The following is a 17,422-nucleotide window of genomic DNA, read 5'->3' on the forward strand; positions in this document are numbered from 1 at the left end:
TGATTGAGTTTGAGGGGCTGCGAAGGAATGCACCCTACACTGGGGGGGGGGGGGGGGGCTTGGTACGAACACAGAATATGAGAACCACTGAGATAATAATAATAATATTGAAGTAATAATTTAAGTAAAATTACATGTATGCATTTGACAGATGCTATTGTCTAAAGCAACTTAGTACAGTGCTTTAAGCTATGAATTTTATAAATTTGTTTCCCTGGAAATCGAACCCATGAACATTCAAGGTCTAATTTAGGACAATTCATTTAGGTAATTATTAAACATTTTGCATTTATTCTATGAACAAGACACCAAAACTTTTAAAAATATGCAACCTCGAAAGAAAAACATAAAGGCTTAAAGCATAAAGGAGTGAACTCGGGTTGGTTACAGAGTTGTCAGCAATCATTATTTGCTGTGTAAGCACATAAGCATAGGCTCACAAAGTCTCATTAGAGCGACAATTTCCTTACAGATACCCTTGACTCGCCATTTAAAGGTGAAAGAGACCTAGCTTAGCATTCTGGAATGGTTATATGTCAATGCTTTTTGTTTGTGACTCATCGGCAAATGGCAGAAGAAGGGTGAAAATTGTCTTTTTTATTTTGAGCTGAGGTGATATAGCAGATTGTCATTTCCATTTGCTTTTAAACCCATCTTATACCCCGAGTAATCAAGAGGCAGAGTAAATTCAAGCTTATAATAAAGGCAAATGGCTGAATTTGGGAGAAAAGGCAGTTATTTGTACCTGATAGCTTTTTACATATTGGACCTATTCGCCTGTGCCTTTTCAGTACTCTCTTATGGTGTGAAATCCTTTTCCATGTTGTAATATTTCACCTGAATCAACACCTGCAGACTGCTATATAAATGCAAATGGTGTTTTATTGTGTTGTGGGGCTGCTTTTCGCAGGTTCATCTCGCCTTCATTGAGGATTCCTCATAGAGGAATCTTTATTCCCCGTCATTAGATTCGGTGTTGTCGGCTCATATCACTCTTCTTATGTGAAAGACTGCCAGATTGTATTAAAAAGCACCTCTGTGACTAGACACCCTCAATGCTCTCAGTCTTAATTATCTGAAAAGACATGATTCACTTCTTCACATCCTCCATTTGCACGTAAAACAATATGAATGCACGTAGATCGCTGTGTATGTGTGTGTGTGTGTGTGTGTGCCGATTGGCAGAAGGTCTCGGGCCGTGACTGCCAACCCAATGACTTTCATCTGCACCGATGACAAATGGCTGTGGCATGGACTAGTGCGGGCTGGAAGCAGATGAAAAAGCATCTCCTCTCGCATTGCATTTAATTACCCAGCATATGTTAGAAATCACTCCAAAGAGGATATGGGGAATGCTTGTTGATCCACAACATGAAAAGAGCTCTTTCTCTTTCTGTTTCATTTTGTTTAATTCGCTTGCGCAAATCATTGATGTGGTGGGAGGGCGTTCGCAGTGGATAGCATGTTTAATCGGCTTGGCCCGGATGACGAAAGCCTCCCGGCGGCCAAAGGGGAGAAAAGTGTGGATCTCTCACCCCCGCTTAAGGGAGTTCCACCGGCATCCCTGGTCTGTCTCTCATTAAGCGCACATTAGGAAGGTGAGGTACGAGTTGTTTTTTGGCAATGTTGGAAAAGAAAATGTAAATGGGTTACGACGGAAGTCAGCTTGGGAACGCTCCACGCCCCTTGGTTTAACCATCAAAGGATCCCACCCAATTAGGGCTGGATTCAAAGGCGGTTTCTCTGTGAATACGATCGGACACTCGACACCCAGCAGAGGGATTCCAGCTGACAGGCCTAGCACATCTTATGAAGCTCAAAGACCAGAATGGTGGTACAGCAAGCAGCTGAGAGGTACCGATATAGTAACATATAATCAGAAATGTATTCCTGTGTTTCTAAACCAGAGGCAAGATCTTGAATGATGTGCCAGGATGAAAGTCTAGGTAACTTAGTGCAACGGAACTATTAACAACACCGGACACTTGTTTATGCTTATCCTGACGTGAAATAGCCTGGAAGTGCTGTAATGAATGTGTACTTTCAGCGGAGACACCGGGGTCATTTCTAATAATTGTTGATATTACTGAACCCACCCCAGAGACACGGATATGCATTATTCATGGTGCTCTCTGTGACATCTCTTCATTTGAGCATTTTATTCAAGCTGGACCTATCATATCCATATTCATCAGGCTGCAAAGAGGTCACCGTGGGCAATAATCCCAGTAGCTGATGGTACGATATCAAGATGGCACAGACATATTCATTAAATTCATTCTGGTATAATTTCACAGATAATAATGGACGAGTAGATTGGAGCGCTATATTTCCACTGAATGTTTGGTTAAGAATAGGCTTCTCTTTGTGTTGCCCTGGCCTTTCCCTGCTCACGGTAATAAAAAAAGAGTGACAATCGATGCAGCGTGAAAACCAAGAGTAGAAAATGTTATTTGAAGTGTTGATTGGAGATGGAAATTGAAGGTTGCCTTTGTTTCTTGCAAAAATGTACTAAAAAACAAAGATTTAAACAGTTGTACTTTATATAATTATGACAGCAGGAGACTGAATGAGAAAAACTTTTATATTAGGTTCAAATTAGGCTATGAAGTCATTCTTCAATCTTTCTGGAGTCTTAGCATTAGCATTCAAAAATGTTTTGTACATCTTACTTGCTGTCATTTAATTATAAATATATTAGGGTTGTCAATTAACATTTTAAATTGAATAAATTACGTTATGTCAATCAATGAAACAAAAGTATGTGTTATAAAAGATTACTTCAAAACATTGCATTATTGTGGCATAAGAAGAAAGCAATAAAGTTTACATTTGAAAAAAAAAAGGTTGCAAAACCCTCTAAACGCATCTGGCATGTTTTCTTTTAAATGAGCACTTTTATTAGGCTCTTATATTTAGGTTCAGTTATTTCACTTTAATGGCAATAAAAAGGTTATTAGTCAGTTATTAAAGTGCCTTATTTTCATAAATGTCACTTTAGTAATTTCATTGATATTTAAAGAGACATTCCACTTTTTTAAAAAATATGCTTATTTTCCAGCTAGATTTAAACATTTGATTTTTATAGTTTTGGAATCCAATCAGCTGATCTCTGGGTCTGGCGCTAGCACTTTTAGCATAGCTTAGCACAATCAATTGAATCTGATTAGACCATTAGCATTGCGCTAAAAATAACCAATGAGTTTCAATATTTTTCCTATTTAAAACTTGACTCTTTTGTAGTTACATTGTGTACAGTACTAAGACTTACAGAAAATTAAAAGTTGCGATTTTAGGCAGATATGCACGATGTAACTACAGAAGAGTCAAGTTTTAAATAGGAAAAATATTGAAACTCTTTGGTTATTTTTTGCGCGATGCTAATGGTCTAATCAGATTCAATAAATTGTGCTAAGTTATAGAAAATCCCTTTGATAAATTTGACTGTCTTTTGCTGCAAAACCCTCTATGTGCATGCAAGCTTTTTTGTAGAAATAACCTCCACTTCTTAAAATCTACTTCTTTGGACAAGACATAGACATAAACAGTTGCAAAATCACTAGAAACAGTTCCACTAGTGAGAGCTTTTGTTCTTTTATTTCTGACATTGTAGCATGTACAGCTCATTTTGTCTGTATGAATTTAACAGCTGTCTCTAGGCTATTGTAAATGAGCGTCCAGCTCATGTCGAAAGCAACTTCTACATATCCCATTACTGTTAATGGAGGGTTTTATACTACTGTAATTTACTTATGCTCTTATCCATGAGCACAGTGTTTAATGTGTCAATACTAAAGTGGTTTAAATGTATTGATATATTTAGATCAAGCAATGCATTCTTATGACAATTAGTCCCATTAAATTACCATATTAAATATGCTTTTAAATATATAAATAATAGTTATAAGCATTTTATTGGCCCTCAGCCTTCAAGCTCTTAAAATATTGGTATAAGCATAGGCCATTTAAAAACTTGTGTTAGTCATCCACGACTCATAAATGTATTGTTTAGCCAGTAATATCTGGTTTAATAAAGCAGGCGGCACGACGAGAAAGAGAATATGAAAATTTATATGAGATCTGCCGATAATAAAGTTGTTGGTGAGGATCCTGTCATTTATATCTGTGTTATGCTAACCTCATAGCCATTCTGATGAATAACACCATATTTCCCACCCACTTGTGATCAAATGATGGATGACCACATAAAAGCCATGACTGAAAGAAGACGGTTAATGCAAACCAACGACCATAATACAGAATACAAGTGAGATAGTCCATTCCCTTCACGGCAAACTGTACATTACTCTGCCCATCATTCAATGCGGGGGAAACATTTGTGTTCAGTCATTTCTTTTTTGCCTGGATCCCTCGGAGCAGAGTGAATTGGAGTTGAGCCAAAATCTAATAACGTTCAACCTGGCTGTCAGGGTTTGAGCGTGTGACGGTAGAGGGATGTGTGTGTGTGTGTGTGGTGTTGCGGCTGAGAGATAATGTATTGTAAAAGCCAAGGATAGTATAACAGGTGGCATGTTGGAGTGTCTGGCTCATTATCTTTAAAAGGAGAAAGTGTTTGGCTGCGTTTGCGTGTAGCATTGAGCTAACTACTAACAAGTCTGAGTGTATAAAGCAATCACGTCGCTAGTGAACTGAAGCCAATACATAAAAGAACAGTAGCTTTTTGTCCTTTGTGCGTGAAGGCTTTTTTCTCTATGTGCAAGAAGCCATTTAGACTCATTTAGTTCAAAGCAGGACTGTAAAATCATATCAAAGTGGTTTGATCAAACAGTATGTGCAATATTTATTAAACACATGATCGTCCACATGCTAAAGTGATTTGATCAAGCAACGCGTCAAATATTCATAAACCATGTGCATCAGGCATCAATAAAAAGAAAACTGACTACCTAAAGCACTTAAAAGCATAAGCCCAGCTTGAAACCACATCAAACTTTATTCTCTCACTTGAAATCTGTGTAGACAAGTATTAAAGGGAGCTCTAAAAATGGTCTTAAATGGGGTTTACTACGGATTAAAATCACAAAGTTAACATGTCTGATGTATATAGGCAGAGAGTAGGCGTACATTATATGCGGCCAATTAAGGAGACTGATTGACACATTATTACAAGTAAAGATAAACCTGTCTTATAAAGTAAAAAACGTGAATAGCAATAGGCATGAGCAAGTGATATCATCTGTCACTTCATTGTGCAATAATGAAGTGATTTAGTAGTGCAACATCAAACATCATTTCAAAAACAGTGATAAACATTCAGGTGTTTTAGTACTCTGTCTGTATATTTTCTGTAAGACGTATTAGTGATCTTAAGGATCCTCTTAAATGTTAGAGTTTAAAGGGGACATTTCACAAGACCTGTTTAAGATGTCAAATAAATCTTTGGTGTCCCCAGAGAACGTATGTAAAGTTCTAGCTCAAAATACCCCATAGATAATTTATTATAACATGTTAAAATTGCCACTTTGCAAGTGTAAGCAGAATGAGTCGTTTTGGGTGTCCTTTAAAATGCAAATGAGTTAATTTATGCACCAACTGGCAGTGCTGTGGTAGGATAGTGCATATTAAGGAGCAGTATTAACCCCTTCTGATATCACAAAGGGAACAATTTCAAAGATCATTTTTTTCAAATGCTTGCAGAGAATGGTTTACCAAAACTAAGATACTAGGGTTGATCTTTTTCACATTTTCTAGGTTGATAAAAGCACTGGGGACCCAATTATAGCACTTAAACACGGAAAAAGTCAGTTTTTCGTGATATGTCCCCCTTAAATGGACACAAAATATGCTCATTTTCCAGCTCCCCTAGAGTTAAACACCCGATTCCCACCATTTTGGAATCCATTCAGACAATCTCCGGGTCTGGTGCTAGCACTTTTAGCATAGCTTAGCACAATCCATTGAATCTGATTAGACTATTAGCATTGCGCTAAAAAATAACCAAAGAGTTTTAATATTTTTCCTATTTAAAACTTGACTCTTCTGTAATTACAGCATGTACTAAGACCGATAGAAAATTAAAAGTTATGATTTTCTAGGTCGATATGACTAGGAACTGTATTCTCATTCTGGTGTTATAATCAAGGACTTTTCACCAGAATGAGAGTACAGTTCCTAGCCATATCGGCCTACAAATCGAAACTTTAAATTTTTCGTCATTCTTAGTACACGATGTAATTACAGAAGAGTCAAGTTTTAAATAGGAAAAATATCAAAACTCTGGTTATTTTTAGCGTGATGCTAATGGTCTAATCAGATTCAATGAATTGCGCTAAGCTATGCTAAAAGTAGCGCCAGACCCGGAGATCAGCTAAATGGATTCCAAAACTGTAAAAATCAAATGTTTAACTCTAGGGGAGCTTGAAAATTAGCATATTTTCTAAAAAGTGGAGTGTCCATTTAATGTTTTCATTTTTCAGCCCACTCAGGTTATTTTCTGCTGCTTTGCCCTGTCAGCAAATTGTTTAATCTTGTTTTAAACTTAATTCTAAAAAATATAATAAGGTCCATGCTTAAAACATAAATATGGCAACGTGGAAATAAATCAATTAAATTATTTAAGTTCTAAAAAAGTATTTTTTCTTATTATCTTACTGAAAATAAAATAATTTAAGAGAGAAATATAGTAATTAATCACTGTACAGTTGCAGAAAAAGGTTTGGACAACTCATTTTATACTATACTGTGTGAAGCTTTCTTGTCTTTTGACTTTCTCCTTATTGCCTCTCTGAATGTCTCATTTAAAGCTGACATAACACAAGACGTTTTTGCCAATCTAATGTTAATCTTGCTTATATCTAGAGTAGTATTTTATCATTCATATGACCAAAGAGTCTTTCGTTTAGTCAGATTTATAAAAAAAACAGCCTTTCCTATTTTTGGCTTAAAAGGTCGAACACTTGAAGGCGTGCGGTAGGCGGAGCTGAAGAGTTGCGAGTACGCGCAGCTTCGGATAGTACTTTTGGATTTACAGCCGACATAGATAGAAATCAAACTTAATAAAACAAACTTTTTTTTAAATAACCAGCCTTATATTATAAATTTGATCCAGAATCGGATACTTAGTCAGTAATGGACGAACAGGAACAATAGCAGCAACGATTACAGCAGGACGTCTCTATCAGATAATTAATCCTTGCTTGTTTATCTGCTATTTTAATAAAAAGCAACATAATCCAGTTTTAACTGCATTTGCCCATTTTAAAAGGTGTAAATGTTATAAATGCAGTACAAAGTGATGTTGTTGGTGTTGTTTACATTACATGCACGTATGCGCGATTGCAAACAAAACACGTGAGATTTTGATTTACTTACGCCTGTGGTTGTGACTCCTAAACGGGGTCTTTTAAAGTTTTGACCGCTCCAATAGTTGTAAAAAAGTGAAAAATCCGGCGTCAAACTGAGCCTTTGTTTGTAAAGCAAACCTCCCCGAAATGCAGCCAGGAAACAACTCATTCGCAATTACATTGCTGTCCGGGAAAAACTAACTTCATCCACTGTTGTCTTAAGACAAGGAAAGCTAAATAAGGTTTTCTTCTCCTTACATCCAAAAACACACTTCTTTTGTCAAACTATCTTGCTAAAACAAAGTTGTCGCGTGCTGTGCAATGATACCGGTGACTTCTACTCAACGGAGCAATGCTAATGCGCGTTCTCGCTCTCACTTCACGTGCAGGGCAGGCGTGCTTTTCTGGGGGTAAAGGCCCATAAATGGAATATGGGGTCAATCAGTCGTAACGGATACCCACATTTCAAAAAAAAAACTTTCCGAAACTTGTAGGAAAAAGGAGGCGTGAGTTTGTCTCAGAAATACTCTGTTACAAGCTCAACTACTTTTTTGACACTTTGCTTATGTTAAGCATGAGGACTACAACTCTTAAACTGTGTTAATAAGCCAGAATGCATGAAATAGCATTAAACCTCCCCTTTAATGCCTAAATTGTATATAAAATGTTGATCCATGCAACAACCAAATGTTCTATTTTGCTCAATCAATGTATAGATTGAGAAAAAGTATTTATACACTATGTAAAGTTATGAAAGTTACAATGTTTTCATAATGTAGTACATCAAGCCCCAAGACCATGAAAATTTGATTGTTAAATGACCCCTTTAAAAAATAGAAACGGTAAATTCACATTTTAATTTTCTGCCTTCTGTCACAAAACTACTTCTGCTAAGTAGTTTTTCGGGCCTCAGCAAGAGTCTGGCTTGAGAGAGACTGTATGCCTTGTCCATGCACAATAGGTAGTCATGTTTAATAAGTGTCACACGTTAAGCAGAAGCTGTGATCATGTGCGCTCTTGGAATATGAGGCAGAAGGCATTGCCAGACACTCCAGTGGAATAAGTCTGCACAGCCGGACAGCTCTTTTTGCTTCTGGGCACCCAAACTGAATTATCTAAATAAACATGTCACCTCAGTTAACAGGCAGTCACTGGATGAATTTTAACACTGTAGCGTGGCACTAAGCATAGGACAGGTACACCATGTTGCAGCAGACTGCCATGTACAAAACCTTCTTAAAGTCAAGGTTGTCGAGGAGTTGCAGCAGATATAGATGTCATGAGAAATTACCTCAATGGTCTCAACCACCGCACATGTGGTTTTCACACCAAGCACAGTTCGATTGTAAAGCCAAGCACATACAGTACTACAAGACTGAAGCTTGTCGTCTTGTGCATAAAGTAATTTTCTTGTATTTTTTTTCTTATTGGTGAAGATGCAGCAATTACAGGATCATTTTCACTGACATAAGCTTGATCTTGAAATAGATTCGCCCACAAATGTATGTACATACTGTAGCACCACGAGAGTTCTGCTTGAAAACATGTCTGCACACAACATGAAAGAGAAACATGTGGTGTTTTTGCACTTATTTGCACAGACTGGAGAAAAGTAAGAAATGGGATGCGATGTGGTTAGGCACCAATTTGATGTGGATTTTTTGGCTCCCAGTTTGATGTCGAAAATTTGAGGTTTGTCATTGCACTTACAACTTGTCATACAGTAGATGGCCACGTGCTGTGAGTTGCTGTGTTTTTGCAAATATCAAAGATCAACAAGCTTCAGTTTTGTCATGTTAGCTAGGCTTATGACATTAAAGGAACACGCTGACGTTTTGGGAGCTTATTCACCGTATCAACCAGAGTTAGATTAGTCCATACATACCCTTTTCATCTCTGTGTTTCCCGGAACTCTGTCTGAGGCATCCAAAGCTAAGCTAGCTTAGCGCAAAGACTGGAAGTAAATGGTTCCAGCTAGCATACTGCTCCCAATAAGTGACAAAATAATGCCAACATTTTCCTATTTATATGTTGTCCGCCCAAGTAGCAGTGCTTTGCCTTCTAAGAATATAGTTTTCAGTATGTATATGGTTAAAAGATGGCTGTGTCTCATATGACCTTGTTATTTGTACGCGCTGTGACTTTACAAAATATAAAAAGGAAAATGTTATTTTGTCACTTATTGGGAGCAGTATGCTAGCTGGAGCCATTTACTTCCAGGCTTTGTGCTAAGCTAGGCTAGCGGTGGGTTCGTCAGACAGAGTTACGGGACACGCGAAGATAAAAAGGGTATGTATGGACTTATCTGACTCTGGGGGATACGGTGAATAAGCTAAAGTGCCAAAAAGTCGACGTGTTCCTTTAAGACCTGTGGTCGGTTGCATAAACATCTAAGACTAGTTTTAATACTTAGTTATGTATACTTTTCTTCACGATTGATTGTGACTGTTTCAAGTATGTTACATAAAAAAGTAGAAGTAGTAGAGTAACTATTTTTAGTGTTATATAGCACCTATAAAGCACCTATGAAGAACCTTCCAGGGGGTCTCACGAGGTTTCATAATATAGTCACGTAATTTTTTTTTTTTTTTTGTGATATTATCACGAATTTTCAAGTTTTACAGTGATCGTATAACGAATTCCTGTTTTCGTGTGATTATCAGGTATTAGTTACTCAACTGCTTTTTCCTGTTTTTAAACCATTGTAGCTTCGGTTTAGGGTTAGATTTGGTTCTTGCATTATAATGTCATTTTTTTTATTGTTTTATACTATTTTTTCTTTTTTTTATATGTTGCCTGGCGTTAGGGTTTGTTTTGGGTTTGGGTAGGGATGTAATTTTTTGTAAATCTAACCCTAAACCGAAGCGCCAATGGTAAGAAAATAGGACAAAACAGGCGAGTAACCAATACATGATAATCACACGAAAACAGGAATTCGTTATAGTATCACGAAAAAACGCGAAAATTTGTGATAATATCACGAAAAAAGAATAAAAAAATTACGTGACTATATAACAAAATTTCGTGAGACTGGGCTGGATATAGCACCACTATAGCACCAGATATGGTTCTATATAGCACAATTTGGTTCTACACAGGTGCGATATGGCACTCAAAATGGTTCACCTATGATGACAAGCCTTTTTACGTAATGATTTAGCACCGTTTGTTTTTAGAGTATAGTTTGTGCATCTAAGAAAAATCAATGACACTGGCATATTTTAACATTTGTCATTGCAAGTTATTTTCACTTGAGACAGCTCAAACATGTGTTTTGGTCTAGGACTATCCTTGAGCCGTGTCTGTGAAACCAGGGGTACGGTAATACTTTATTAATCCTTTTAGACACTATTAAGGGAAATAACAAGCTTTACCTTGCCCACATAAAGCGGTTCATCTCCCGTAAACTCCTCCAGGACGAAGAACTGATTCCACACCCAGTTTCTTTTGTGTCTGCGAAGGGATTCGGCCACACCAGCTCCAAAGGGCCTCTGAGAAGCCGAGCGGAGAGGAATTGAGTTCAGTGTCATCCCCCGGCAGCCCACGTCCCAATGGACCAACAACAACATAGTCATTAAAGTTAGTCCACTCCACACCGCAGAGCCTCTCTGCATCATTTGGATGAAGTACAAAAGTAAAAAAAAGAAAACAAAAAATACACTCCTCCGTAGTGAATGTGCACAAAAGAACTTGAGGCTCAAAACAAGCTCATGGAAAGCTGCAGACCGCCCTCAGCACTGGATCAGGTAGCAGGACAGACCAGACCATCTGACCAGTTATTGATAGCGAAGACCTCAGGGATGAATGATCGTTGCTCTCCAACCTGTGGGGAGAACAGACATCGGAGAAAGGTTGAATATAGAGAGAAAGAGAGAGAGATGCAGGGTTGATTTAATGTCATTTTATATAATACACACATTTCACAGCTAAACCTCAGATTAAGATAACATGACTTTTGACATTTGGGAAACAGTATGATGGCAAGGCAGGTGCTGGGATATGGCTACAGGTGAGCAAAACGGACATGCAGTTCTTTCCTCTGGATGAGTATTTGACAGCCCTGCTGAAAGTGGAGCACATTAATCTTCCAGGCAGAGAGACGGCTGAAGGAAGACGGAGAGGTAGAGAGATGGATAAAGGAAAAGCTCCTATACAAAGATATGGAGAAATAAAGCAAATATATACCAAGTCCTCACACAGGGGAAGCTGGCTCAATTGTCATACCTGACTTGAGCATATTGAGCGTTAAATACAGCATAGTGTGTGTTATCATTATATATATAACCAATTTAGTACAGATACTATCTAATGCATGTCATGTTTTGCTTTATTTCTCCAGGCCTGCTTGGGTTTTAGTCTTTTATCTTACTTCCTAATCTAATGCATTTACTTCAGGGTTTTAGGCTTCTACATTTAAAGCTGAGATCCAGCTACTGAGCCATATCACAATCCTCATGGTCTAAATTGCAAGAACTGAAATGTAAAAGTATGCGCTCTAAGTCGAAGTGACAAAATTCCAGGCACAAATTCCTCCTAAGGGGTCCCCGGAGCTTCTCGGTCCAAGAGAGCCTTTTAGGTGTTTCTAACATCCTTTTAAAGTCAAACACTTACAAGTTTGGAAAAAAATAGTTCAAAAGGGATTTGGGTAAAGCACACATATGCTCTCTGGAGAAATCTGTCCTTCTAGCAGTTCAAAACTCACGGCAGCACGATTCGCGGCCAACAGCTTATTTTGAAGTTGAAGCGGATGTTAAAATCTCTACGGAAATCCGTCGTTGTCCGAGAAAAAAGAAATCTGACCCAAGCTTTGCAGAGAGCAGAACGTCATTTTTGGTTTAAAATTCATGAAGTGTGTGATTCAAAATGCAAAAATGTGTGATAATTGCTGCATATTCGCAAAGTTAATAACATGATTATTTGATGATGAATGTGCAGATGGCATATAAACAGTGCTGCTATTAAGTACACGAAAGCAATATTTAACTTAATATTGGTACATAATAGAGATGTTAAATACTAGGTGTTAAATTATATTCTTCACATCTGTCACATTGAAGATATATGACAGATGCTGTATCAGATGCTGTGCTAAATAATTGCATATTTGAAAGCAGAGCTCTGGAGGTGAACAGAGGAGTGAAACACAAAGCATCCCTCGGGGAAGACATTCCTCACTTGTTTTCCCTCTAAGCTCAAAAGCACCAGCGCTGCTGGAGAAGAACAGAGCGTCTTGAGCTTTTTTCTTCAGAAGACCACAGTGCCAGGACCCCTCAGTAGGGAAAAGTCTCAGCTAAAGCCTGTAATCTTTATCATAAGCTTCACTTTATAGGGGAATTACAAGTGCTTAGCTACTGATTAGATCTCTATACGTTTGAATAAGTGGATTCAACGAATTCGAAGTAAATGGCTAACACGCATGAAGAAAAACACAGTTACGGCTACATAATCCTCCGCGCGTCTTGATTATCTCCGACCTCCGATGCTTTTCATTGAAGTGCTACATGACACTATTACAGAAGAAAAGAACTACGAATCTGGAATGCTTACAGCGTAGCGCAGACTAATAAAGAGAGCTGGAAGGTGAAATGGATCGTTTATCAGGCTTGCATTAAAACGTGGCAAACAAGGACACAAGAAACAAACCCTGAGATGTTTTCAATACCGTGCGTCTGAAGCAATATCTTAAAGCATGTTTTCATGACAGGGCATTTTTCAAATACGCTAAAACTTTTTCGAACCAAAATTAAACGTGAGGCTTAATCAGAAAAACGCAACAGGGGCAACGAAGTTTAAAGGGGAAATTTCACCAGACTTTTCTAAGAAGTCAAATAAATCTTTGGTGTCCCTAGAATACATATACGTATAACGCTCTAAATACCATTTAGATAATTTATTATAGCATGTCAAAATTGACACTTTGTAGGTGTGAGCAAAAATGTGGGTGTGTCTTTTTAAATGCAAATGAGCTGATCTCTGCACTAAATGGCAGTGCCGTGGTTGAAGAGTACAGATTAAGGGGTGGTATTATTATTATTATTATTATAAGATCCCCTTCTGACATCACAAGGGGAGACAAATTTCAATGACCCATTTTTTCCCATGCTTGAAGAGAATGGTTTACCAAAACTAAGTTGCTGGGTTGATCTTTTTCACATTTTCTAGGTTGATACAAGCACCGGGGACCCAATTATAGCACGTAAACATAGAAAAAGTCTGATTTTCATGATATGTCCCCTTTGAATCTACACATACCAAGAGAGTCAACATGAGTAGCTTGGCAAAACATGTCTGCGACAGAGATCCCGACCTGTTCAAAGAATTTAAATAGAGATAGGTAGGTAATGTAATGGATAAAATTAGCCTACGATATGCTCATGCCATTACATATAAGCCAAACAAGTGAATTATTCTGTGACAAATTCACATGTGACATACCAGCAAAATATATTGAATTAGTAACGCTTAAAAATAATGACTTAATTAATAATGAACAAGACTTCTACAGCATTTATTCATCTTAGTATATTAGATAAAGTTATATTTGTTAACATTTGTTAAGGGCACAATGAATAATAAATATTAATACATTATGTAAAAAGATTTCAACAATTATCATTGTTAGTAGGGCTGTCACGATTATGAAATTTGGCTGACGGTTAATTGTCTAATAAATTTTGAAGATTATGACGATTCATTGCCTGTTTTAGGCCTTTGACGTTTAATTCTCATAGATTTTTTTGTCAGTTCATGAAATTTTTTTACACATTGTTGTGATTATTTAAATTATTTTGCAAGATTTACCTGGCAGTAAATATGCATTTCTTTAAATGCAGTTTTTCCACTGTATTAAATGGCTTTGCAATGTATTGCATTACAATGTCAGTCAAGGAGCGCCATACTATCTCGTTTATACAGGTGCTGCAGCTCCCCCTTGTGTTTTTTAGAGAGATATGCAATCATTGCGGTGATCTAAAATCATCAGCGATGAGGTCAAACAATCGCGATGAGATGTTTATTTAATAACTGTGACAGCCCTAATTGTTAGTTCATTCATTAAACCTTATTGTAAAGTGTTACCTAGTATTTATTTAGTGAAAGAGTTAACATTCCCAATCGACCTTATGAGAGATCAGTACACTTGTTGGCCAGACTGTTGCTGATGCTCATTAATATAGGCCTGTGTGGTGACATGTCTTTTTTTTTTTAAATAAAGGAGACGAAATGTCCAGGAACACTCAGTTTAAGTGAGAGTTTTGGTGTTTATTATTAATAGTTCCATATATATTAATTAATCTAATAATGGTATTAATTCATTATTAGTATCAAGACACTATACGCATGTATAGTATCAAAGTCAAAATGTTGGTATCGTGACAACACTATCATGAGTGTACTATATATTTGTTTCTCTTCCCACTCCAGCCCCCCGCTAACATTTTTTCTCTGCCCGAATCTGCTCGCTGTCGAGCTTGGCTGAGGCCCCGGACTTTGTGTTCTGCACAGATCGCCCAAATGGTCTGGGACAGGATGATGAAGTCTCATTACCCCCCCATGCCATCTGACGAAAAAAGCTGAGACTTCAACACAGACCGCCCTCTAAGAGAGCGCGCACAGTCACCGCCAGGTATTGAGCTCCAAAACCGATCTTAGCACACTCTCTAGTCATAGCCTCCCTGCAGCGGGATAGCGATTGTGCCGCTCACCAGGGACAGTATGCTCAAACACAGAACAAGCATGACTCCTGGCATCTGGACATCAAACACAGTACAGAGAGGACTGGCAGCATATGGTCTTCTTATTATGGCTGCCCTTCCCTATAAAGTGTCTTGGGGGTAACTATGACTCGATTATGCAAGGATCTGGGATGGATGTAATTGGTTTTGAGCGTGCTAAATGTTGCTCCAGAATATGAAACTTTCTAATGAAGAATTTATGTATTTTAATTAACAATTTCTATGTTAATGCTATCTTAATGCAAATTACTGTACTTTTTAATTTATTGATTGTTTTGGGGATTTTTTTGTCAATTGTATGTACTTGTATGATTTTGTCATAATGCATGCAAATGTTGGGTATGTAAGTTTTTGCAAACATAAAATCAAATTTTAAAAAGAATTGAGAATAAACACTGTTTATACACCACTTTGTTTATATTCACAAGGCATACTATAAAATTCACAGTGCATACTATAAAAACATACTACAAAGCACTCTACTCATCAGCAGGACCCAGGTCATTATTATACCGATTAAACATCCATAAAGTGACATAATTTGTAAAGAATGTTGAGAATTTAAGCTTTCTGTTATTTTTAGACCCTCACACAATGTATTTGGACAGAAAACAATAGCAAATTGGCCTCACGGTTCACTTGATGCGCCACCTAGTGGTCGTCAAGTTCACATTACAGTAAAGTTGAGGTCGATAGGAGCATCACTGTTGTTGGCATTGCAGTGGTGTCCGTGTCCTGACTCGGATTTGTTTGTAGTTGATACCGAGGTGTGAAGACAAATCATCTCTGTACCTGAGGTAACTGATTTTGTTTTGATATAAGAACACGCAGAATTGTACAAATAAAACAAAAAATACAACATCTTGTGCAAATCCTGACACATTGCATTCAAGCGTTTTCTATGATACGATTGTTTTTAAGTCTTCACGTCAAAACAGTGTTTTTACGGTACAGACGACATTATTTGCATCACAAACGAGACTTTTTGGCAAGGTACCAGCTATTGCTCTCAGGACTGAGAAATTGCACTCGATTAACATGCTGACTGTCAGAGCTCAACTTCTGAACATCGCATCTCATGCTCCTGAGGGAAAAGCGCTGCATATTATAACATCACAGGCAGTGAGAGAAACTTTGAAAAGTGTGGCACATGATATCAGCATCACTCGTCATGGTTACCACATTCACTCAAAAAAAAAAAAAAAAACTAAGAAATAGCAGATAAATTCTGGTGTAGCCTGCGTTAAAATAACGCAGAGGAAAATAACGGTTCCGTTTCATAAGATGAAAAATGTACAGAGAAAACGAACGATTCGTTATTCCTCTCGCATTCATCTATTTGACAGATCTGCATGTCCTTTCCATAAAAAAAATAAAATAGCTGCAAACAACGCCATAAAACTCAAATTAACTTTTCGATAGCAAAAAATATATAATTTTTTATCTACACATGCACCGCAAATGATTTAACCGCCAGCGGTCCGTACGGTATTGTACCTCAGCAAACACAGCATAAATTACACTCGTACCTTTTCTTTCCGCTCCTCTGCGTGCTTATAAATTGGAAATGTTTGGAAAATGTAGAAGGACTCCTTCACGTCGTAGCCCGTTCAGACGCTTTCTTCACCAACAAGTCAATGAAACACATCGGAAAGCATCCCTGAAGTACAGACGTCTCCGCTCAGCGTGATCGCGCTCAGACTCCGCGCGCGTCTACAACACAGCGGCTACAATAAGCGCTATTGAGAAGACACAGCTGCAGCGAGCCTCAGCCAGAGCGCCGTGCACTGAGGACACACTCGTTCACAAAGAGAGCGCGACACTGTCGGCCAGCCGTGAAGCACGCCTCGGGAGCCACAGCGAGTCAGACAAACTCTGGGACTGCGGTGGGTTAAGCCTAACTTATTTTTCTCTCGTGAAAGTGTCCACTGTACCCTGACACAACGAACAAGTCTCTGTGAGCGTGCCACTCAAGCATCGATCAGCAGGGACACGCTGCGTCGAGGGGAGGTGCCGATGTCACTCAGCGCGTGGATTTGCTGGCTTTGACTACATAGTTAGCCAACAAATGACAGAAACTTGTTTTTATTGGAAAAAAACTATAAGCCTACATGATTCTTAATGTTAGATTAGTTTAGATATATCTTAATTGGCATAAAAATACACAAATGCTTAAGTCTGCCTTAAAAATACTGTTTAATAATGTACTAGCCTACTATTGTATACTAAACTGTATATTGAATACACTTTGTTAAAGTAGGCTTATACACTTTACTAGCATTCTGTAGTAGCCTATTGACTATATTGATACACTAGTACTTTAATATTAAACTATGATAAGATTAAAACAATATAGTGTCTAGGAATTCAACCACAATTTACTAT

General features: G+C 37.8%; 1 protein-coding gene across 1 annotated transcript in view; it reads right to left on the bottom strand.

Annotated features, from left to right (window-relative positions):
• The window catches only part of cdh7a (cadherin 7a), a 73,041-nt gene extending 56,031 nt beyond the window's left edge, over nucleotides 1-17,010 (bottom strand). The window contains exons 1-2 of the mRNA XM_055202106.2: nucleotides 16,567-17,010; nucleotides 10,679-11,127 (exon numbers count right to left, since the gene is read on the bottom strand). Coding sequence (XP_055058081.2) covers nucleotides 10,679-10,921 — 243 coding nt within the window. The 5' untranslated portion in view covers nucleotides 10,922-11,127; nucleotides 16,567-17,010. The remainder of the gene's footprint in view (nucleotides 1-10,678; nucleotides 11,128-16,566) is intronic.
• Between the last annotated feature and the right edge of the window lie 412 nt (nucleotides 17,011-17,422).

The sequence above is a fragment of the Misgurnus anguillicaudatus genome, chromosome 2 (assembly GCF_027580225.2).
Source record: "Misgurnus anguillicaudatus chromosome 2, ASM2758022v2, whole genome shotgun sequence".
Classification (NCBI taxonomy): Eukaryota; Metazoa; Chordata; class Actinopteri; order Cypriniformes; family Cobitidae; genus Misgurnus; species Misgurnus anguillicaudatus.